The sequence below is a fragment of the Lynx canadensis genome, chromosome F2 (genome assembly GCF_007474595.2).
Source record: "Lynx canadensis isolate LIC74 chromosome F2, mLynCan4.pri.v2, whole genome shotgun sequence".
Lineage (NCBI taxonomy): Eukaryota > Metazoa > Chordata > Mammalia > Carnivora > Felidae > Lynx > Lynx canadensis.
This window is the reverse complement of record NC_044320.2, coordinates 75,162,198-75,186,122: the sequence shown is the minus strand read 5'-3', so window position 1 is coordinate 75,186,122 and position 23,925 is coordinate 75,162,198. Positions and strand designations below refer to the sequence as shown.

Below are 23,925 nucleotides of genomic sequence, written 5' to 3'. Positions count from 1 at the left end.
GTATCCGCGGGTGCTGACAGGCACGCCGTTGATGCCCTCTGTGTAGCTGCTGCTCTCCCCCACCCCCAGAGGCCTCTCCATTGTCCAGTGTTCTTGGGGGCCAGTGGGCATTGTGCCAGACCACATTTGCACTGCATCCCCTGGCATGTTTGCTGTCCTACTGTGAGTCATCACTTTATCTTTTATAAAGTATCAAAACATAAACAGGAGGATAGTGAAATATATCAAGTATACAAAAATTTTATTTGGTTGAATTTATTGTGGTTACACTGGAAAAATAGTATCAGGTATTACTTGCAGATGGCTTTATTCTGGCAGTTCTGATGGAGTTTGTTACAGCTCAATTTAATGCTAGGAAGAAAATGGCACAATTTTCTCCTTTTTCAAAGTGTCCTGTCAAGTTTATTTGTGTTAAGTAATCTCTGATCTTAGCAGATAGAAAACAACTCTTGAAGTAGGTATGTAAAGAAAAGTTGAATCATTCACTGTTGTTAAAAATTGTTGAGACTAGGGTATTGGCTGGCTCAGCCGGGGGAGCATGCAACTCTTGATCTTGGGGTCATGAGTTTGAGCCCCACATTAGGCACCGAGCTTACTTAAATAATTATTCAATTAAAAATTGTTGAGACTGAATGTTTTGTTTTGATTTCTGTCTCAGTTTTGATAAAATATCTAAATAAGAACTTCATTGTATGTTAGTCCCCAAAACAACCTTTTCTTGGACTGTGACTATCTTGTCTACTAAGCAATGATAACTTGGCTGATTTGCAAATGGAGTAGGGTCTACATGTGGATTTATGTGTGTGTAAGGTAAATCTTTCCACCTTTTTTTTACATGTTTATTTTTGAGAGACAGCGAGAGACCAAGCATGAGCGGGGAAGGGCAGAGAGAGAGACACACAAGAATCCTAAACAGTCTCCAGGCTCTAAGCTATCAGCACAGAACCTGATGTGGGGATCAAACCCACGAACCATGAAATCATGACCTGAGCCGAAGTTGGACTCTTAACAGACTGAGCCACCCAGCGCCCCTAAATCTTTCCACTTTCATGCTCACTTCTTACAGCAAGTTTAGAGAACACTTTCTTGTTTATGTATTATAAGATCAATTCTTCCCACAATGCCAGAACTACCCTTTAATTATACTAATTAGTAATTGTAATTATAAATGATTCCTATGTGGTAGATATTCCCTGTCTTAGATGTACTATCCTTGTAATAACCTCGTGAGATATGTGTTCTTTCCTCTGTATTACAGATGAGGAAGATATATTAGCAGATTGCTTTTCTGTTCCTTAACATTTTAAATCTATGCTGCCTTGAATTTTTTCCCCAGATTTATAATGTATTTCATTTTTGACTGTTTAATTTGCTTTGCAGAGATCGAAAATTGTGCAATTTGGGATTAAAAGGCTACTATGTCAAAGGCAATGGTGACAATGCAGGTAATACAGTATAAAACCATATGGTCCCTTTTCACTCAAAGTAACTATAATACTGTATTGATTTTAAATATAATTTGTTATAATACCATATTGATTTGTTGCATGAAATATTATAAATGACAACCAGTAATTATAGTCCTTATTTTTTATTATGACATGGTTCTAGAATCCTTTTCAAAGCACATCTTCTCTTTTCCTGCTAGCTCCTCTATGGACTTGAGGTAGCCTCTTTTGCTGTATGTAACGTTCCTTCCTGAGTTGTTGCCATTAGATAAGAGCAGCCTGAAATTTGCAGCTTTGAAAAGTAGAGAGCATATTTTTCCCCCCAGCAAAATTTTATTGTGTTGGAAGATAAACAGAGGCATATTAAAATTTTTAAGAGTTTATTCGAGTAGACACCTCTCCAAGTCAGGCAGTGCCGGCTCCCTGGATAGGAGCACCACTCCACAACAGGAGTTAGGGGAGGGGTTTTTATAGAGACGGTGTAGAAGCAAAGCAAGGAAATTACTTGATTGGCTATGGCTTAAGCAGTGGGCTCATTTGGGGAAGCATACTGGCTATTTGTGATTGGTTGTTCTTAAGTTTTATTTTCTTCGATTTGAGCGCTTGGATTCTGGCTTAGGTTTTTGGTTTGCTTCCATTGACAACAAAGGCCTTAGAGCCACCTCAGTCTAATGACCTCCTTGTTTATATACTTTACCAATCGTATAAATAAGGTATTCAGGATAAGTGCCAAGTGAACATCCATAGTCTTCTGACTGAAGTGAAGAGCCCATCATCTGGGTTCACGTTCCCAAATAACAAATAGAATTTGTTGTATACTTTGAGCCTTATCTAGTTTCCAAAGACCATCTTGCTCTCTCTCAGACTTCCCTTTGAGACCGCGTTTGTTCTTTCCACACAGATCTTTTTTGTTTCTCTAGATACAGGCAAAACTAGCATGAGTTCTAGGCTAAAGTCAGCACAAGTAAAGAGTGTCGTGTTGCCCTTAAAAGTCCTTTAACTCTCACAATAATGGAACGAGTCAGTGTTTCTTCAGTTGATTGCTGGATAAAGTGTTTGGTTTGTGTTTCAACGTAATGTACAAATAAGGTTTCTTCAGACCCCAAGCTCCTGCTAAACGTAAAATATACATACCATGGGGCACCTGGGTGGCTCATGATCTCATGGTTGTGAGATTGAGCCCCGTGTCGTTGTGGAGCCTGCTAGGGATTCCCTCCTCTCCCTCTACTCCTCTCACTTGCTTGTGTGTGCATGCTCTCTCTCTCTCTCTTTTTCGTCAATCAATCAATCAATCAATGAGTAAAACACATACTATGAAAGGAACATAAAACTTAGCACATTTGTTTTTCCTATTTGCTCTCTCTTGGACTTTCATAAGTTCATTGAGTGGAATGGTAAGTGGAATCCCCCTTATTACTTAGGCAGAGATGTTTTTTTCCCTCTTTGTTTTAGCAGGATTTGTACACAAAAGATTTCTTTATAGTCTCCATTTTTGCTTTGTAAGACTCACCATTCTGTTGCCTACAGTCATTTAGCTGGAGTGCAGCTCAGCCCTAATTGAGTATGCTAATGTGTAAAGTGACATTTATCTCACATTTCAAATGGCTAATGGAGCATTTGAATGGCATTTGTCCTGTTAATGGTGTGATACACTTTTTTTTATCTAACCATATTAGTATAAAGCAAAACTTACTTTGTTACAATACAACAGGTTTTTTTGTAAGACCTAGAATCAGGAGTTTGAAAGAATCTTCCAGCTCAGTAGATTTCACTTTCAATAGCAGAACCCTTTCATTCAATCACCTCTCCCAGAGTCACAGAATATAAATCCCAGTTGTGATTAAAGTACCCTCAAAATAAATAAATAAATAAATAAATAAATAAATAAATAAATAAATAAATAAAATAAAGTACCCTCGAGGCGACTAAAGACATGCCTTTCACCTCTCTTATTACTAGCTCCTAAAGTAACTCCACAAATCATCATTTTAACTTCACTGATCTAGTTGAGTAATACTGCCTATGGCGAAAGCGTGTTTTCCCTGTGACTTCTCTACCATGTCCCCCCTCGTATCCTCAGTACTCTGCACGGTGCAAAGGGCTCTGTGCCCAGCACAGAGGAGGCACTCAGTACGTGTAACTTGGATGGGCAGCTGGTAGCAGGCAGAGCCAGACCAGAAGTTGTCTCTTGATTCTCAGTTGGCCATTTTTTACTAGTCTTTTTAACTCCTTAAAAATCGTAACACTTGCATGATTCTGGATCTCAGGTTCCTCTTTAAAATGAGGATGATAAAACTTACATCTACATTCTCTCTGAAATGAAGCTAACAAATGCTGTTTGTAGGAGACCAAGCAACAGAAGAGGAGGAAGGTGGCACGGCAGAGTCACGTGACAGCAAAGGCTTAGGCCTAGATGAAAGTGAACTTGATTCTGAGGCTGAACTCATGAGAAGTATGGGACTACCACTCCAGTTTGGTGGTGTATCTGCACATAAGACTTTTGAGGTAAGTAGGGGCGCCTGGGTGCCTCAGTCGGTTAAGCGTCTGACTCTTGATTTCAGCTCAGGTCATGATATTGTAGTTTGTGAGTTCAAGCCCTACATCAGACTCTGTGCTAGTGGTGTGGAGCCTGCTTGGGATCCTCTGTGTCTCTTTCTCTGCCCCTGTCCCACTTGTGTTTTAAATAAGTAAATAAATATTTTTTTTAAAAAAGAATTTTTACAAAAGTATAAGTTACTTTTATTTGTTTCTTCATTTTCTTCATGAAATACCACATGGAATTATTTTATCCCAAATCTAACACATTCGTACATTAGAGCACCCCACTTCTTTTTAAACGTACATATTTATAAATTAACCAAAACTGCAAGTTTTGATATATGTCTATGTTTGATTTTTTCCTCCTCCTGTAAACATAGAGAGTAAAGTGAATCTGTGTGTGTAACTAAAGCCCAGGATGAGGGTTTGAGGATCTATTATTTAATTTAATGGTAAAAGAGACTTGGATTCTACTTTCTCTTATACTTTATGAGGTGCATTTGATATTCAAGTTATTTATCTTACGTAGGTGTCTATGAATACTAGAAATAAAGTTAAAGTCAAAAAGAAAAAGAAAAAACAGCAAAAGAAGTACTTACATGAAATTATGAGAGAATCTTGGAGACAAGAATATGAAGAAGATGACATTTTGGCTTCAGATGATCCGTCTTCAGTTGAACGGTATGAGAACACCAAAACATGTGAACTTCAAACCAAAAAGGACATTGAAACTGAAAATCTTCCTGTTGAAAATACATTATGCCCAAAGCTAGAAATTACAGAGAAGTGGGAAAAGTATTGGAATGAATATGGCGGAGGACTCTTATGGCAAAGCTGGCAAGAGAAACATCCAGGTCAGACACTGTGTTCTGAACCTTGGAACATTCCTGATACAAAGGAGGAATGGGAACAACATTATAGTCAACTCTATTGGTATTATTTGGAACAATTTCAGTATTGGGAAGCTCAGGGTTGGACTTTTGATGCCCCAGAAACCTGTGATACAGATACTTGTGGGCCTAAAATAGAAGTTGACAACAAGAAAGATGAAAATTGCATAAAAGCAGACTTAACGTCTTTTCCATCTTCATCTATTACCATTGATAGTGAAAGCTCTAGTTCAAGCGATAAAGAGCATAATGAAATACTTGATGGAGTTAGTAACTTAAGTCTGAATTCAGAGGAAGTGGAACAGAGCCGGTTAGATTCTTCAGTAAGTTACGATGGATGTCAGTTGCTAAGTGAAGTCGGCAGCAGCAGAGAATGCCCTGCTTCTGGCCAAAGTGAACCATGTCACGGAGGAACCAAGGACAGCAACGTGTCTGGGAACAGAAGCGCAAACCAACCAGCTCAGGGTAAGACTGGCCAAGATGTATCCTACTGAACAGGAAAATGAACCTACTGAGCAAAATAACACTAATCCTTTATGCAAGAGTTACACAATGCCAACTACATTTTATAGTATAAAATGATTTACTCCATATATCACAAGTTGTTTATTTCCCTTTCATATAAATCAGAAAAATGTTTGCAAAGGGTTCTCAAAAGTATCATTTTTTTCCACTTGTACCTTGGTGGCCAATTAAAACTTGAAAGTCCCTTGGGGCACCTGGGTGGCCTCAGTCGGTTAAGCGTCCGACTTCAGCTCAGGTCATGATCTTACAGTCTGTGAGTTTGAGCCCCGCATAGGGCTCTGTGCTGACAGCTCAGAGCCTGGAGCCTGTCTCGGATACTGTGTCTCCCTCTCTGTCTCCCTCTCCCTTCCCCACTTGTGCTCTGTCTCTCTTGCTCTCAAAAATAAATAAAACATAGAAACAAAACAAACAAAAAACACCTTGGAACTCCCTTGAGAAATTTAGAATAGAAATGGAACTTCCAAGTTTCTGTGAAGCAAATGTATGTATAGGAGGCATATTAGAGAATGGTTCAGAGTACACAATGGATATCAGGCAAATCGTACTCTAAGTTATATCTGGAAATTTATTTTGGAACCAATGAAGTCTTGCTCTGTAGGGAATCTCAACAGGGCATGATATTAATTTCTATCTAGAAGAGTTGACCTCAGGATCCTCGTTAAATATCCAGGATAAGGAACTTAGTTGACTCCAGCCTAAGTGATTGAAAACATAACAAAACAAAACCTGTCATGCAAATTGATGTCTAAAGAACTAAAGAAAGGGTGAAAGAAAGCCAGTGAGAGGTATGTTAAGTCAGAGGTGGTTATTAAGAATGCTCTTGCTAGGGAAAAGGATTCTAACTGATGGCACCAGGAAAATGAGAGAGGAAGAAATTTTTATGTTTGGCATCCTTGATGTCTGGTGCCAGACAAGTCTGGTTTGTAATAGAGGACTTTCTTCTCGGCCTCATTCCTATATGAAGCAAAAGGTTTTGGCCTTTTATTTAACAGTTGGGTTTGCTTTGTTCCTTGGATTGCTGATTTTCATCTAGCTGAGAGTTCCCTTTAGAGAGAGTTCCTAAAGGACCCTACCTACTTTTTTAGTTCTTTTTTCTCTGTGCTCTCCCAATGGAGCTTACCTCAGTATTATCATTCTTTTCTATTTTGGTGTTATTTTCATCCTTTTTTTAATGTGATTACTTTATGTTAGTCTTTTGACACTCCTCCCTGCTCTCTCGATTACTTTCTGTGCTGATTTTGACCATAAAACTAGAAATCTGTATATTGGCCCATGTATTGGCCACTGTCTTACTACTTCATGTTACTTCTTTGACCATCCTCCCTTCCTGTTTGTTCCCTTTGTCAAACATAGTAAACCTCATAGTCTCTGCCTTCTGTGGTCTATTTCCTAGTTTGCATGCATAGATTGGCCGTTTTTGTTACCTTTTCCCTTAATTATGTGTGTAATTGGCCATTTCTTTAATTAGTCCTGGGGTAAGTGCCATCAGGATCAATCTGAGAATTCGAGGTTTTAATTTGTTTTGGATCCTCCCTTGAGATCACAACACAAGGTATATGTTGCATGCTTTCTATGTAAGCATATATGTTTTCTATTGTTTGTGGTTGCGTATTCTCCTGAAATAGTCTGTGCCTACACAATCAGAGTATCCCATTGTCTACACTACAGACAACTCTCCATTTCTAGTTCCCCCTACTCACTTTGTGCCAGTCTGAAGAAATACAGAACAAAGACAGGTGCCTCAGTCAGAGCTGCCACAAGTTTAAAAGCATTCTTTTTAAATGATGGTGCTTACCTTTCTGTTACTTCCATTGTCAATTTAAGGGCTATATTAGAGACCAATGTATTTGCTTCTTAATAAGGAGAAATCATTTTTCTGAAAACACTGTATTCAGAGTCATGTAAGTTAAAATTCAGTCAAATGTGATGGCTGTTAGTGTGTGTGATTAGAAAGCTTTCACAAAAGTAACTGTGGATTAATTTATGTAGATTTGAACAGTTATGAGGAAAAAGTTTTCGTTTGCTTTCTAAGTAGTTAGATCATGGAAACTTTAATAGATAGGCATAGCTACGATTTTACGCTCAGACTCTGCATATGGATACACAAAATAGGTCGATTCGATCTGGCGCTGTGCCTGACGTGCGCATACAGTTCATTGCAAGAAAGGCAGTAAAATATTTGATCGCCTTTGCAAAAGGCAGAGGAATTGTCAAACCAAGGAGAGAACTCCACTGCAATATCTCTGCCTCTTTAGATTCACAGGACTCTTCCGAAGCAAACGCAATCAGAGGAAGACCACACTCCAACAGTATTGATGGAGACGAGAGTGAAGAAGATCCACCTGAACATAAGCCAAGCAAACTCAAGAGGAGGCAAGTAACACATTACCTCCCTCTCCACAGTGGGGTAGTAGAAGCACTTGTGTCCATGAGGGGGTGGCTATAAAGCATTTGTTATATTACAGTACTTACTGTTAGTCCTGGAGAAAAGGAGAAAAGATGAGACGTACTAGCCTTGGAACACGGTCAAATCCCAGCAGTCAAATCCCACAGTTTCTTGTCTATAAAATGGAACCAATGCTTTTTTTAATGAGATCGTTAGGAAGACTAGAACTAGCATGTAATATATCTGATGGGAGTGTCAGTAGGTGACAGCTTTTAATAATGTATCTGTAGATATGGTTTCTCTCAAGGACGTTCTGATTTTTTCTTCAAAAATCTAAGTATATGTTATCACAGAATTTTATGCTAAAAGACCTCAAGTATCTAATGCTCTTAATCTGTACATGAGAATATTAAGACAAAATGAGGGTAAGTGCTTTTGCCCAGAGTTACATAGCAAAACAATGGCAGTTCCAAGGCTGATGCCCAGACCAACTCTTCTGGAGGCAGTGCTCTTCTAGTATACTATTGATATGTAAAATTAAAGTGACAAGTAACATAGGTTGGATACAGTCAAATGCTAATTCTGTAAGATACAAGGAAAGGACGGATGTTACAGAACTTAGATGTTAGCTAAAAACATTTTATTTCTGTGACAGGATGTGAAGTGTTCCACATATGACTTTTATGTTACATACAGCTTCTAGAAAAAATAATATGCAAACTTTGGGGGCCCAGTAACCTAGTACTTTCATAAAAGCATGCCTCCATTGTGTTCCTTCTACATGGTTCGCAGTGCTTGTTAATTCCTCCCTAAGTGCCCGGAAGCAGAGACTCTGTGTTCTTACATTTCTGGGACGTAGTAGGTCCACCATAAATGTTCAGTGAGCTTAATTTAATTTGTAAGAATTATTTCTCACCATTTTCTCTTAGTACTGTCACGTACGTCATAGGGGTCACTGGGAGGTATCCCCATTAGATCAGTGATCATGGGTTACTTGATAACACACTTGTATCACAACCTTATTCTTCATATTTTTTTTAAATTTTTTGGTTGGATTGATACTTCTCAAATGTTTTCTTCTTTGTTTTTGAGGAAAACTTCTAAAGGTAACATTCTAGGAGCTTAGTTGAAGGCTGTAGTTTTTACAGGTGTTTTTCCAAAGGCAAATGGAGAGATCTGTATTTGTGCCATGTTCAAGAGTAGAGAGAGTTACTTGACAAAGTTTAGGATCTGAGTGCTTTTTGCTGTGTTCCAAATACTGCTGGGTACTTTCTTATTTGGAAAATCTGATTAAAGTACTCTTTCCTGTCTTCGTGGATTGGTGAGCTGGAGCTGTGGTTGACTGTTGTGATTAGAAAGTGTGTGTAGATTGACTCTGTGTACCTTTTGATATTTTCATTAACTGGTGGCCTCTAGATATAATGGTTTATCACTGTTTTACCTTTTGTTTGTTTAGCCACGAGCTGGACATCGATGAAAACCCAGATTCAGACTTTGATGACAATGGTTCCCTTCTGGGATTCAAGCATGGCTCAGGACAAAAGTAATTATGTATAAATACTGTTGTTTTCCCAAAATTGTAACACTTCAGCTGTCTTAAAGTTCTCTGATAGCTAATGATAGTTATAGATTTGATAGCATTTGAGATAGTATAGTTAAAACACTAACCTCTCTTGTGGAGAGATCACCACACATTTGCTATATTCACATACATCGTTTACTCAGTTGCACTTCATACAATCCAATATCGTTATTACAGTTTCATAGATAAAGCAGTGACTTGGTTGGGATCATATCATTTCCTAGGGAGAGGATACAGGGCAAGGTTTTGAGACTTCTAAGCAACCTGACTTATCAGTGCTCACACAATTATCTAATCCTTGTGTGTTTAATTGATTACCCTGTATGTACTTCTGGGTTCTTCCTAAGATTTAGGCGTGTTCCTTTGAGGTTCTTCCCAAGTTATTGTGTGTACCAATAGTTCATTCCTTCATACTGCTGAGTAGTATTCCATTGTATGGATGTACCATAGTTTCTTTAACCATTCATCTATTAAAGGACATTTGGACTATGTATGGTATTTGGCTATTACAAATAAACTGCTATGAACATTTATATACAGAAGGTGTAAGTTTTCTCTGGTATTAAATGCCCAGGCATTAAATATAAGAAAAATGAAGGGCTTATTGCATATACCATGAAGACCAAACTGAGTATTTGAGGCACATTAAAGACCTACCATTTATGTCAACATGCACCAGTGATTTAAACCAAGATTAAGGTCTTTGATGTTTCTAAGGGTTGAGACTTACTTTGTTAGTTGTGCAGTTTTAGCTGATACCTACATATTGTGAAGTCAGCAAGGAAAGGACACAGATCTCAAAGTTGACTTATAAATTGAATCCAAATTGGTTAAGGATTACATGCTCATAATACTATAAATATTTTTTTAATTATCAATTATCTCTCCCTTACGGTACTTGAAGGCAGTTGCCGTTGGTATAATTATTTAAGGCTAAAGATCACAAAGATGAGTAATATAAAATGTCTTCTTGACAGTGCCATGTTTAAATTCCTGACGGAATTTATTTCTACCCACATGTAATTTTATTGAGAAATTACTTGAGTGGCTCTTGCTAGGATACATCCTTGGAGATTTATTCTGTGACCTGGGATTTAACTTAACTATTCTTCTGTTTAGGATTCCCAGTTCTACTTAGAAGAAAAGGATAAGGGGGACCTGAGTGGCTCAATTGGTTAAGTGTCCAACTCTTGATTTCCCGACTCTTGAGATCAGGTCACGATCTCATGGTCATGAGATCGCGTTGGGCTTCACGCTGGGCATGGAGCTTGCTTAAGATTCTCTCTCTTGCTCTGCCCCTCTTCTGCTTGTGTGCTCCCACTCTTTAAAAAGAAGAAGAAAAGGATAAAATGGACTTTTTTATGAAGTTTATAATATGGCTGGAAGATAACACCTGATATTTAACACTAAACTGTTCAGGAGTTTGTAAGTGCTAAATTGTATATTACACTTTAAGTTTCTTATAGTCTGTGGGAGAAGTACTTAAATAAGGCTTGATATAGTCATAGAAGTCTTTGTAGCAGATCTTGATCTTTTAAGACTAGAAAAATTCAGATGGTTAGATCAGATATTTTCTAGTTATTTTGTTAATATGGGTTTGCTTCTTGGGTAAGCTCAGATTAATTTAGGTTAAGAAGTCAGTGACCACTTTTAAAATAATTGAAGTCCAGGTATGTATGTATGAAAGAGCTTTGGTATCATCTCACCATGAGAAAAGATTATATTTCCCTGGTGTGCAACGGGGTTACATGTTTCTGCGATTTCTTTATTACATTTTACTATGTAATACCTGCTTTCTGCTATATATAAGGTATGTTGATACTCCCAACTGATGTTTCAGATTTACTTAAAATTAACATACAACTCCTATGCATTTGAACTTTATTTCATAATTTTTATAATTTAGAAAAGAAATTAAAATGGTGGCTGCTAATCGAAAAATAGTGAAAATTGTCCATTTTATTCTCTTTTCATATAAGAAAACAAACTCACAGAACTTAAGGTTTGAGTCATCTTCCTTTGGTTTGGTCACAGATACGGTGGAATTTCAAATTTCAGTCATCGGCGGGTCAGATACTTGCAGAAGAATGTGAAGTATAAGTCAAAGTTCCTGGACATGAGAAGACAAATAAATATGAAAAACAAACACATCTTCTTTACTGAAGAGTCAGATAAAACATTTTTCAAGAAAAGCAAAGCTTTGACTAAGGTCTGTATAAATTTTGTTCTATATTTACAGATAGAATCTCATTTTGTGAGCTTGACTCAAATGGTATTCAAATGGAAATCCTGCTTCTAGCAGATATAAAGGTGCCTAAAATAATTCTCTTCCCCTTGCTTCCTAAAAGCATATAGCATGTGAACTAAATTTGAAAAAGAATAAGTTGGTAGTAATGTTATGTTTTGAAAGCTATAAAGTATCTGGGAAGATAGATAAAATTGCCTTGTATATGTAGTAACAGTGAGACTTTCTCATCTGCTTCAGGCTAAGTAGGATCCTGGAAGTCAATTTCTAGTACAGCTTTTATTGTAAGTCTTAATTACGAGATCATCCAGAGGCGATCAATTAAACATTGCACTATGGGGCGCCTGGGTGGCTCAGTTGGTTAAGCGTCCGACTTCTGCTCAGGTCATGATCTTGTGGTTTGTGAGTTCGAGCCCCACATTGGGCTCTGGGCTGACAGCTCGGAGCCTGGAGCCTGCTTCGGATTCTGTGTCTCCTCTCTCTCTGCTCCTCCTCCACTTGTGCTCTGTCTCTCCCTCTATCAAAAATAAATAAAAAATGTTAAAAAAAAAAAAATTAAACATTGCACTAACCAGTTCATCCTAATGGTCTCCTGCGAATTTAGTGATTTAATTTACACTGTTAACTGGAGTGTTCACTAGAATATTCGTGTCCCCTCTCTTGGACTCTGCTATACCTGCTGTGCCAGCACCTGAAAAACAAAAGTAATTAGAATAGTTTTTGCTTGGTTTGATGAGTGATACTTTTCTGTTGGGGGGTGGTGGGCAGGGAGGACACCTTCTCATGAGTGAAACCTTTGTATCATTGTATTAGTCACTTCTCCAGCAACTCCTTTGGACAACAGAACAAAATCTCAGATCCTGTAATGACTTTGTTTTACCCTTAAGGTACATTATCCTTCCTAACTTCAGCATTCTTCCAAAACATGCAACAGACTTATGTTGCTGCCTTCATGTTTTCCTTTTCATTTTAGATTGGTTGGTTGCTAGTGATATTTTAATATTTTAGTGGCCCTGGTTATGTCTGGAACACATTTCCCACTTCAGGTCAGTCAGTCCTATAGAACTTTTTATTTGTTGGATGTGATTGCCCCTATACATCCATCTGTAGACAAAGCAGAAACATACCTGCTATGTATTGACAAGGAAAAAAAGAAATATGGCTGTTGTGTCCTTAGTTATCTGTTTGATACATAGGCACAGTCCCCTTGAAGATTCTGGGTTTGTCTATGCTCATCTTCCAATTTCCTAACTCTTAGGAGGGTCATGAACTCTGTTATGAAGAATATTCTTGTAGGGGCATCTGGGTGGCTCAGTTGGTTAAGCATCTGACTCTTCATTTCAGCTTAGGACATAATCTCATGGTTTGTGGGTTTGAGCCCTACATTGGGCTTTGCACTGACAGTGCAGAACCTGCTTGGGATTCTCTCTCCCCCTCTCTCTCTCTCTCTCTCTCTCTCTCTCTCTCTCTGCCCCTCCCCCTCTCAAAATAAGTAAATAAGCTTAAAAAATTTTTTGTTTAAAAGAATATTCTTGTTACAGAAGTTTGCAAGGAAGTTACCTGACCTTATTAACATTTCTAAGAAACCTAGTTTTTAGGAATCCTTTTACAGGCTTCGCTCCGTTAAAGGGCAGTTTGCATTGATCTTTTTCTTCAGATGGGCACTAAATCTTTTTAGAGTTTATCTTTGATGCTGAGTACAATTTAACATAGACTACAGCCTCAGCCATTGAAGAAAGGCCTGTATGATTGGAAAAGATAACATTAATGACAGTAATAAGTAGGTACGTGTGTAATGGCAATATCACATAGTATGGTTATATTGTCAGAAGCCTCTATGGAAAGCTACTGGAACAGTTCAGCTTTATCCTCTTAGTGCTAATTGATTACAGAAAAGTCACCACCTTGTGTTTAAGCTGATATCTTCTTCCTTTTAAAGAAATCTTTAATAAGGTCATCGTATGTCCAGATAAGAAAATTGTGCAGTTAGCTCAGAATTACTTTTTGCATAATTAGCTTGTATGATACAGTGTACTTATTGGAGCTAATAATTATGACTCAGCTTCTCAGTGAAGTCCAAATGGTCAAAGCAGGTAGGACTATTCTGTGCAATTTGGAATTAATTCGTGCTTGTGATGACTGACAATTTCAGGTAGAAAAATTTCTAAAATGGGTTAATGAACCAATGGATGAGGAAGCATCACAGGAGTCAGTTTCTCATGACAACGTGCAAGACACGTGCACAAGCAGTGATTCAGAGGAGCAAGAAATGTCTGTTAAAAAAGGCAATGACCCACTTGAGACGAGCAGTCAAGAACCTGGAAAGTGTCACGCCGTGTCTTCAGCTGGTGAACTGGAAACAGAAAAAAATGAAGGAGACAGCACAGTAACAGCTATTACACATCAGGAAGATTGTGTTACTCAGATTACACCAGACTCTCTACAGGTCGACACTGAAGGTAAGACTGTGCTTCAACTTGCTGATGAATTTGGATAATGTGCTTCCCTAGCTGTCACTTGTTAACCGTCTGTACCTAAGGATGCACCGCTATTTTACTTTATTTTATTTTATTTCATTTCATTTTATTTTATTTTGAGGTGGGGGTAGAGCACGTGTGCACACACGGGGAGGGGCAGAGAGAGAATGTGGGGCTCGATCCCACAACCCTAGGATCATGACCTGAGCCGAAATCAAGAGTCAGACAACTAACTGAGCCACCCAGGCGCCTCTCACCGCCATTCATTTTCAAGTAGAGAGGATGCACAGTAAGTGTAAATGTGCTAGTGGCTATGGTTTGGCACCAGAAGACCACACTCTTGGCTGAGCAAGCGTGATGAGATAAAAGGGCGCACATGTGGGAAAACTGAGTGTCTCCGTTCCACTAAGATTGGTCTCTGCCACTACCCTCTGCTCCCTGGGCTAAAAGTGACTGGCAGTCCCTTTTATCCCTCTTGAAATTTGGTATTGCTCTGGTGTTCCTTTTAATAATTCTTTTTATTTTGGGGTGCCTGGCTAGCTCAGTCGGTTAAGCGTCCAACTTTGGCTCAGTTCGTGATCTCGCAGTTCGTGAGTTTGAGCCCAGCATCGGGCTCCATGCTGACAGCTCAGAGCCGGGAGCCTGCTTCAGATTCTGTGTCTCCCTCTCTCTCTGCCCCTCCCCTGCTCATGCTCTTTCTCTCTCTCTCTCTCTCAAAACTAAATAAGGATTAAAATAAATTTTTTTTTAATATTGAGGAAAATACCTCATTTGAATCTTGATTTGTGTGTATGTGTGTAGAGAGCTGTATTCTTTGTATCACATACTCCTTTGCCTTTCTAAAAAGCATACTAAAGGTAGTTTAAATTTTTTTTATTGTCATGTACAACTGATGTTCGTATGGTACTTGCAGATTTCATGTGCCTTATTTTCATTTAATCTATAAAATAGGTAGATGGAATTATCCCTATTCTATAAATACAGAAAGTAAAGCTCAGAGAAACTAAGAAATTTGCCTGAGATCACACAGCTAGTAGGTGGCATAGCTAGGACTCAGTACCAGGTTGTCTGATTCCTCAGTCCCATTTCCCCCCTACCGCTTCCCTACTTCCCTAATTACCTCATGTCACAGTGCTGGTAGTTCTCACCTGGGCCCATACCACCCACCTCAGGGGCATTTGGAAGGTGTTGGCTGTTAGAATGACCTGGGGGTAGGGGCATTTAGTACTTGGGGTTAACCTTCTGTCGTGTATAGGATGATCTTGCACAATAAGGAATTGTTCATTCAAAATGTTAGTGTTGATGACACCTTGTGCTATTTGCAATGACCGGATGACGTATTAAGACATAGTTCTATCCTTGAGAATCATTGAAGCAGTAGTTTGATTTGTCATCATCAATTCTCATTATGTCTAGCTGTGATAATGCTCTAAGTTGCTATTTCTGATCTCAGGACTGAGACAAGATAACCAAATTAATAAAAATTGTTTAAGAAAAAAGTCCGTCGGGGCGCCTGGGTGGCGCAGTCGGTTAAGCGTCCGACTTCAGCCAGGTCACGATCTCGCGGTCCGTGAGTTCGAGCCCCGCGTCAGGCTCTGGGCTGACGGCTCGGAGCCTGGAGCCTGTTTCCGATTCTGTGTCTCCCTCTCTCTCTGCCCCTCCCCCGTTCATGCTCTGTCTCTCTCTGTCCCAAAAATAAATAAACGTTGAAAAAAAAAATTAAAAAAAAAAAAAAAACATTTTCAAAGAAAAAAGTCCGTCGCAGGGCGCCTGGGTGGCCCAGTCGGTTAAGCATCTCACTTTGGCTCAGGTCATGATGTCACAATCGTGTTCTGTGCTGACAGCTCAGAGCCTGGAGCCTGCTTAAGATTCTGCGTCTCCCTCTCCTCCCCTGCTCACACTCTGTCTCTTGCTCTCCCAAAAATAAATAAAACATTTAAAAAAAAGAAGAAAAAGAAAAAGTCCATCTTTGAATGAATGAGATCCTTTTCTGTTAACATTAAAGCCATGACCTATTTTAATTTCCTTTAGGTCATAGGATCTTCAGGTCATGTCTGTGTTCAGAGGATTGACCAAGTTAGGACTCAGTCAGTCCTTGGGAGGTTTTATTTTAAAGAAGGGAAGAACAATGTTTGGATTTCTATAATTGACCGACTAAAGTAGTACCTTATCTAACAGAAGTAATAACTTTTATACCTATGTAGTATCTGTACACATCCCCTAACAATCTTGAGAAGTAAGTAGATAAAATACTATTCATTCATTCCTTTTGAGGAATTAAAAATTGGATCTTAGTGAGCCTGGGTTTCTTTACCAAGCCCAGGCAAGTTATAAACAGCAAAACAGAAGCTGTCATGTAAAGTCAGTGCTATGTGCATCAGGCCCTCCTGCTTCTCCAGGGGTGCCGTTGCACACATGTTCTGGAGTGCATTTCCAAATTGTAAATATTGAATGTGGCTATACTTTTAGATAAATTCATCTACGATTTCCTTTTTTTCATAGTGAGCATCTGTATTTTTTATATTCTTTTATTTTAGCTGCAAGTAAAAAGAAGAAGAAGACAAAGAAAAACAGGAACAAAAAGGTAATTGGCCTGCCTCCCGAGATAGCTGCTGTTCCTGAGCTGGCAAAGTACTGGGCCCAGAGATACAGGCTCTTCTCCCGTTTTGATGATGGGATTAAATTGGACAAAGGTAAAATATATGTGGGGGTTTTTTTGACACTATTTTGAAATAATTTCAAAGTTACAGAAACGTGGCAGGAATAGTAAAAATTTCATAATGCCCTTTACCCGTATCTGACTGCTTGGTAACACTTTGCCACATTTGCTTTATCATTCTGTGTGTGTGTGTTTCTGACCCAATCGCTCCTACCCCTTAATACTTGTGTGTGTGTTTTCTAAGAACAAAGATACTTCATGTAATGGTGATAAAGTTACAAATTGAACCTTGCTGCAATATTCTATTCTGCAGTCCAGACTGCAGTTTCATCTGTTACCCTAATCATGTCCTTTATGGCGTTTTTTCTTCCAGTTGAGGACCACGTGTTGCATTTAGTTTTCATGTTGTTTTCTTTTCCTTTCATCTGGAATAGTCCCTCAGCCTTTTTTGTCTTTCTTGACTCTGAGATTTTCCAAAGAAAAGTGGCCAATTATTTTCTACAGTGTCTCTTAGTTTGAGTACATCTGTATTTTTAAAACTTCACATTCAGGTTTAATCTGGATTTGTGGCATTTTAGGATAGATAGCAAAAAGAGTCAATAGACTATTAAGCAGAACATCTGATGAAGAAATACCTAGTGCAGAAGGTGTAATTTAATGAATTAACTCTGGAAGCGGAGTTCTTCTGTGAGTGTTCCTGCTATGTCTGGAACACCTTCCTTCCTTCATTTCTGCAAATTGATGCTTATTTTCATATCAGGGCTCCCTAAACATTGGTCTTTATTGACTGTCAACATCAGGAGACTTGATCTGGGTAGAATTTTGGGTTCTGTGAACCTCTTCTAATAATTTACAAAATGTTGTGTTTGTTGTGTACCGAAGAGAGTACATAGGAGTTTGTTTGGAGAAATGAGGCTGGATAAAAAAGCTTTCTAATTCTATAAAAGGAATTTATATTTGTATTCTTCCAACAATGAGGAGCCATTTAAAGTTTTGGTAAGGAAAGAGAACAGGAAAATTGGTGCATGATTTTGTTCCAGAGAAATAAATTTCTGAAAAAAAATGTTAATTTTTTCTATTGGGAAAGGAAGTCAGTATCCTCTTTCTTCTGGAGTGGGCATAGGACCCCGTTTCTGAAAATGAAGAGGGGTCTATTCCTACAGCTTTGCATCCTTTTGCTGTCAGCCTCTTGCTTTTCCTGACCCTTTTGAAATGTACACATTCTTCCAAAGTGTCAAGCACAAATCTGGCTCAATAGTTCCCTGTTAGAAATAAAGTAATCCGGAAACTCAGTGGGGTCTGGGGAGTTGGCCAGTTGAATAGAGCCAACTTTCCATTTTCCTTAATAGTCATCAATACTTCAAACAGAAAAACTAAAGTTGCATTCGGTTATTAGAAGTATATTATAAAAGCAACAGGCAAGAGTTGAGATGGTTGCTTCTGTGCAAATCGGGAATGGGAATAGTACTGCTTTTTATAACAAGCTCTACTGAACTTTCTGTAAAAAAAACAAAGCAATTTATAAGTTCTTGAAAAGAGAAACTAGATCTTGTTCGGGTATAGCGTATATAGTGATGTTTGCTGTGACGTTTGTGCTTGGGTTGGCTTCTGAAATTGAACCATCTTCGTCGGGATGCTCTTCCTCTGCAGAGGGCTGGTTTTCCGTGACCCCTGAGAAGATTGCTGAACACATTGCTGGCCGGGTCAGCCAGTCCTTCAAGTGTGACATTGTAGTAGATGCATTTTGTGGAGTCGGAGGAAATACCATTCAGTTTGCCTTAACGGGAAAGAGAGGTAATTAGCCGACAATGGAAGAAAGCGATTTATTTTCCGTTCGTTTGAGTTAAAAAGTTTCATTTTGCTTTAGCCTATCTATGTTGTATATAATTAGTAACATAACCCCAAATATCCAAAATAATAACAGCAGGGCGCCTGGGTGGCTCAGTCAGTTAAGCATCTGACTCTTTAGTTTGGCTCAGGTCAGGGTCTCACAATGAAATCGAGCCCCGCATTGGGCTCCGTGCTAACAGCACAGAATAAGTAAATAAACATTTTTTAAAAATAATTAATAATAATAATAACAACAACAGCATATATCAAGCCATACACCCTGTATCACGTACTAGTATAAGTGCTTAATATGTATACATTTATTAGTCAGCAGTCTTGTGAGGTATATCTTTTACTATCTGTGTTTCACAGATAAACAGAAAAATAGAGATGAAATAATTTGCCCAGGATTACACAGACACAGCTTGGTGAAGCCAAGATTAATAACATTATAGAAAACCAACAATTCCAAAATGGGAAGGCCTTCTTTAGAAGAAGAGTGGACAGAGAGTACCTGCTTTGCCACCTCTGTGACTTTGGACATCATTTAACCTCAGTTTAAAGGAGACCTTAAATTGAGATAACGTCTGTAGTACCTTTCAGCTTTAACATCATAAGATTCTCAAAATCTTTCAAGTGTTAGGTCCTCCTCATGTTTGACTTTGGAATCCCGGGAAAGAAAACCTCTATTACTGTATATCTACCAAGAACTTTGTCAAGTAGGTAGTACGTGTGCTGTTTCCCAGGGAAAAGAAAGCTTTATAAAATTGAACAATCTGCCCAAATTGGCATAGCTGAGTCATGAAGCCAAGGTTTTTTTTCTGGTATCCCTGTTCTTTCTAAATTCTTTTGAAAGCGTAGTATCAAAGACATCAATTGTTGAGTCATACTCTGAAGATGCTTTTTTTTCCCCGACATCTTTCTATGATACATGTAGTTTCCATTTCAGTGAATTAAGGTTAAGTCTCATTAATTTATATGAAGTTCTTAATGTTGACTAGGAAAGCATGATTCTGGAAGCCTCATATAGAAGCTAAAAATCATGAAGGAAAACTTAACATTGATTTTAAGACCCATGCTGATGAACTGTGACCCTTATTTAATCATGCTCCAGGGCATGGCATTGCCCACCTTATATGGTCTCCCAATAGCCTGAATGAAAGTTGTTTTCAGAGTTACTGGAATAGGAATTATTTTCTTGTTTTCCTTGAATTCATTATTTACTCTGCAATTTCTTCTCTGCACTTGCCAGATAAACCATTCCTGTGAGCTCAAATCAGTGTATATTGCATGAAAATGATTTTTCAAAATCATTGTCAACTTGGTCTCAAGTTGTCAACTTGGTCTTCATTTTGACATTGCATCATAACATGACAATTAAAATGTCCGCCCTCCGGGGCGCCAGGGTGGCTCAGTCGGTTAAGCGTCCGACTTCAGCTCAGGTCACGATCTCGCGGTCCGTGAGTTTGAGCCCCGCGTCGGGCTCTGGGCTGATGGCTCAGAGCCTGGAGCCTGTTTCCGATTCTGTGTCTCCCTCTCTCTCTGCCCCTCCCCCGTTCATGCTCTGTCTCTCTCTCAAAAATAAATAAACGTTTAAAAAATTAAAATATCCGCTCTCCAATAAAGCAGCAAATAGATCTGGATATTTTTTCAAATACTATGGAAACTGTCCATATTGTAGATTTGTATTTCTTTGAATATAGGTCCGTAGCCAAGGCTTTCTGCAGCTTAGTACACATTTGGTAAAGGTGTCCAATGTGGGTCCCACGCTAAAGGAAGTCTATTTCTGGCATGTTCTCCCAGATCCAGCTTTCATCAAGGCGCCTTAGGGTCTTTTAATCACTCACGCTTACAGGTAGCCAGCTTCTGGGAGGAAAGGGAAGCAGATAGCAAACACCATGCCTCTCTGGTACTGTCATGACCTGGCTTCTGTCTTTGCAGCATCTGGAATGGAAAGCCTAGGACCCCTCAAGCCTGTTCAGCGTAGTGGTGTCCTGTGACCTGTTTCCCAAACAAGCAGCAACAGCTCGCAGATGCGCTAATGTTAGTTATAGGTACTGCTCCGTGCTAGGGGATTCAAAACATTTGAAGTATAATTGATTGTGTGCTTACATATCTCTATGTGTGTTGATATATATATATATATATATATATATATATATATATACACACACACATGCACGTAATCATTCTTCTTCAGCTGAATATATATGAATCCACACACATACGTGTACGTGCCCATACACATATGAGAAAATAGCGTTGTGTATGATTGACATGATCCCTTTGTGCCATTGCTTCCTTCCACTCAGATGGTTGTGGTCTATGCATCTACTCACCTGAGTGTTAGAGAATCCACAAGCTTTTGCATTTTGCCGTTAGATTTTTTCCCTCTCTATCTACTTCAGTATCCTTGCTATTCAATAGTATTTTCTGTGATGATGGCAATGTTCTGTATCTGCATTGTCTAGGTATGATAGCCACTAGCCACATGTGGCTATTGAGCATTTAAAATGTGGCAGGGTGACTGAGGATCTGAATTCCTTATTTCATTTTAATCAATTTAAAGGTAATAGCCACATATGGCTGGTGGCTACCATTATTCGACAGTGCAGTTCTATATAATGTGATCCAACGTTTGTCAGCATTTCATTTACATAGTAGATTGAGTGCTTCCATTCTGTTAGGCCTAAAAATAAAACAGCCTCTAGGAGAATGTAGACGAAAACGTGAGAATTGACTGAGTATATTTGATGTTGAAAATCATTTTTCCCCATTGAGTTTCTGATGTTGTCGGCATATCTTTCCATCTGTCTCTATACTACAAGTGGAGCAGATTGAACAGCTAAAAAGGACATTTTCATCTTTTTTGTTATGAACGTTAGCTTATTTAGAACAGAAAAATAGCATTGTAAATGCATAATTTTCAACATGTAATTGGAGCTCGTATACATTGTTCAAGTGATTATTTAGTGCATTATTTCTCAAAAGTGTTAACAAATTTTGAAACCAGCATTTTGTAGAAAACAACTGTGTTTCCATGACAACCATGGTGTATGCGTTAGGGTTCCACTTAGACCTTGCAAATATAAAATATTGCCACGAGCACACTGGTGCACGTACAGGTGCACTTGAGTTATTTGCTGTAAGGCATCATGAGTGAGCTCAAATCAACTTATGTTTGCATTGCTAATTATGAAATTGCAGTAAATTAAATGAAAGCCCTCTCAGTGAAAACATAACGTTGTCAGTTCCCTCCTCCCTAAGATGTCTCATTAAACGTTATCAGCAGATGTTTTTACATTTCTTGTTCATAAGTTGGCTCTATAGGTTTGTCAAATGTGTTTCAATTTGCTCTTCTATAGAAGTTGTCAAATTTGTCTTTGGAGGCTGTGTCTCATTTTAGGAAATGGGTCTTTTCTGAAATCCTAGTGTGGTTACAGGCTTGACATGCAGTCAGCGACCTTTCCAAGTGTTTGCTGCTCAGGCCGTTCAGGTCACAGTGCTGAACACATTACCTCTCAGTAGATACTGTGTGACTCCTGTCACTACTTGCTTTGGAAAAGCTGGCTGAGTGACACAGCTTTGAAAGCCAGGCCATTTAGTCCCATTTTCTTGGTACTACACAAGTGCATCTTTCTACTTTAGGTTAAATTTTTTAATTACGTTTTTATCCCTGGTATACGAACCAAACTCCCTTAGTCTTTAAAAAAAGTTCTTGTAAAGAGAAGAAAGGAGACTGCTCAGAAGATGAGCTGTTCTATGTAACAGTCGGTGTCATTTAACTTATCTCTTCTTTTCCCGCTTTCAGTGATTGCCATTGATATTGATCCTGTTAAGATCGATCTTGCTCGCAATAATGCAGAAGTTTATGGAATAGCAGACAAGATAGAGTTCATCTGTGGAGACTTCCTCCTGCTGGCTTCTCACTTAAAGGCTGATGTTGTGTTTCTTAGCCCCCCTTGGGGAGGACCAGACTACGCTACTGCAGAGACCTTTGACATTAGGACCATGATGTCTCCAGATGGATATCCTTTGCAAGGCTGGCAGTTTACTCAAACAGTGGTTGTAGAGAGAAGGGCGTGCGTATGAATGAGTGTGTGTGTGTGTGTGTGTTTCAGGGAGAGAGAGGTTAGTGAAGGGGGGAGATACTCACTAGTAGCACCTGATAGGTTCCGGTTTATTTTGCATGAAAAGCCAGTATGTAAACATTAAGTGCTGGTTGATTGCCAAGAGTAATGGCCAATGTGAAGTTACATTTCCTTTGGTTACTGTCCAATTATATCATTATAAAACCAGAAGTAGGAAGTATTAATTGCTTGAAATTATGGTCCTGGACATTGGGAGATTCCTCAAGACCTGTCCTTACGAGTCTGGGTGACCATCCTTTAACTTTTCTTCAACTTACACTGGCTTGAGCTGATTCTCTTTGTCTCTTCCAGTGTTTCCTCTCACTTTTCCAAGACACCGAAGCAAATTTTTCTTTCATGGTAACATTTATTATTTGTCCCTTTCTTTATCTCTCCTCCCCAGAGGAATCACCTCTTTGACTCTAACAGGAAGCGTGTTTCTAAACTGCTAATTAAAATTTAGGATGTAAACCACAATGACCAGATTTACTTGTCTTTTATTCTTTACTGGAAAGAGGTGGTATTGTGCTTTCCTCTTCTTTCTACTCTCACAGTAATTAGGAAATGGTAGAAAGACAGTGTATTTCTGACCCCTGGCTGCCTTCCACAAGGATAATCGAATGAACAGTTTTAACTGCTAATCTTTGACCCATCTGAATTACAAAATCTCCTACTTAATTCTCTTTTAGGTTCCATTAGAGGATCTAAATGTGTGTCTTATTGTTACCTATCAAAATATATTTGGGATATGATGCAAGAACATATCTCTGATCAGAAATGAACTGCTCTTTTTGTTACCATTCCTTAACTGCTGTCCACCTTTGAAATTTTCAGGCGTTCCCAGAAGATCACTAATAATATTGTTTATTTCCTTCCAAGAAATGCTGATATTGACCAGGTAAGTAAGCCACTACTGCAGAACTTCTCTGAGCCTGTGGCATAACTATTAGGAAAAATGGGCAGAAAAAAGATACAAGGCATTTCTTTGAGAACATATTTATGAGAAGTCTCTGGCTTTTTTGCTAATAGTAGAAAACTGGAGGTGTTTGGTAGTTAAATCCTTGCCTGTTTAATGCACTTCATCTCCACAGCTCCTGGCGTACATATACATAAATAGAATACTCGGGGCTTTTAATATGTTCTGGAAGGATGACCAGATGTGTTGTGTTTCAAATGTGCATACCGAAACTAGGCAAGATCTGTCTTTACCGAAGC

The 23,925-nt window shown here is 38.7% G+C and overlaps 1 protein-coding gene across 3 annotated transcripts in view; it reads left to right on the top strand.

Moving 5' to 3' along the window:
- TGS1 (trimethylguanosine synthase 1) overlaps positions 1-23,925 on the top strand; it is a 48,893-nt gene that overhangs the window by 11,480 nt on the left and 13,488 nt on the right. The window contains exons 2-12 of one of the 3 annotated variants that reach the window (XM_030303681.2): positions 1,381-1,445; positions 3,793-3,953; positions 4,516-5,341; positions 7,657-7,774; positions 9,244-9,330; positions 11,404-11,578; positions 13,767-14,073; positions 16,629-16,784; positions 18,401-18,544; positions 22,392-22,608; positions 23,530-23,608. In XM_030303681.2, coding sequence (XP_030159541.1) covers positions 1,381-1,445; positions 3,793-3,953; positions 4,516-5,341; positions 7,657-7,774; positions 9,244-9,330; positions 11,404-11,578; positions 13,767-14,073; positions 16,629-16,784; positions 18,401-18,544; positions 22,392-22,608; positions 23,530-23,608 — 2,335 coding nt within the window. Of the gene's footprint in view, positions 1-1,380; positions 1,446-3,772; positions 3,954-4,515; positions 5,342-7,656; positions 7,775-9,243; positions 9,331-11,403; positions 11,579-13,766; positions 14,074-16,628; positions 16,785-18,400; positions 18,545-22,391; positions 22,609-23,529; positions 23,609-23,925 lie in introns of those variants that run through there. The other 2 variants (XM_030303686.1, XM_030303684.1) reach the window with 2 other exon arrangements.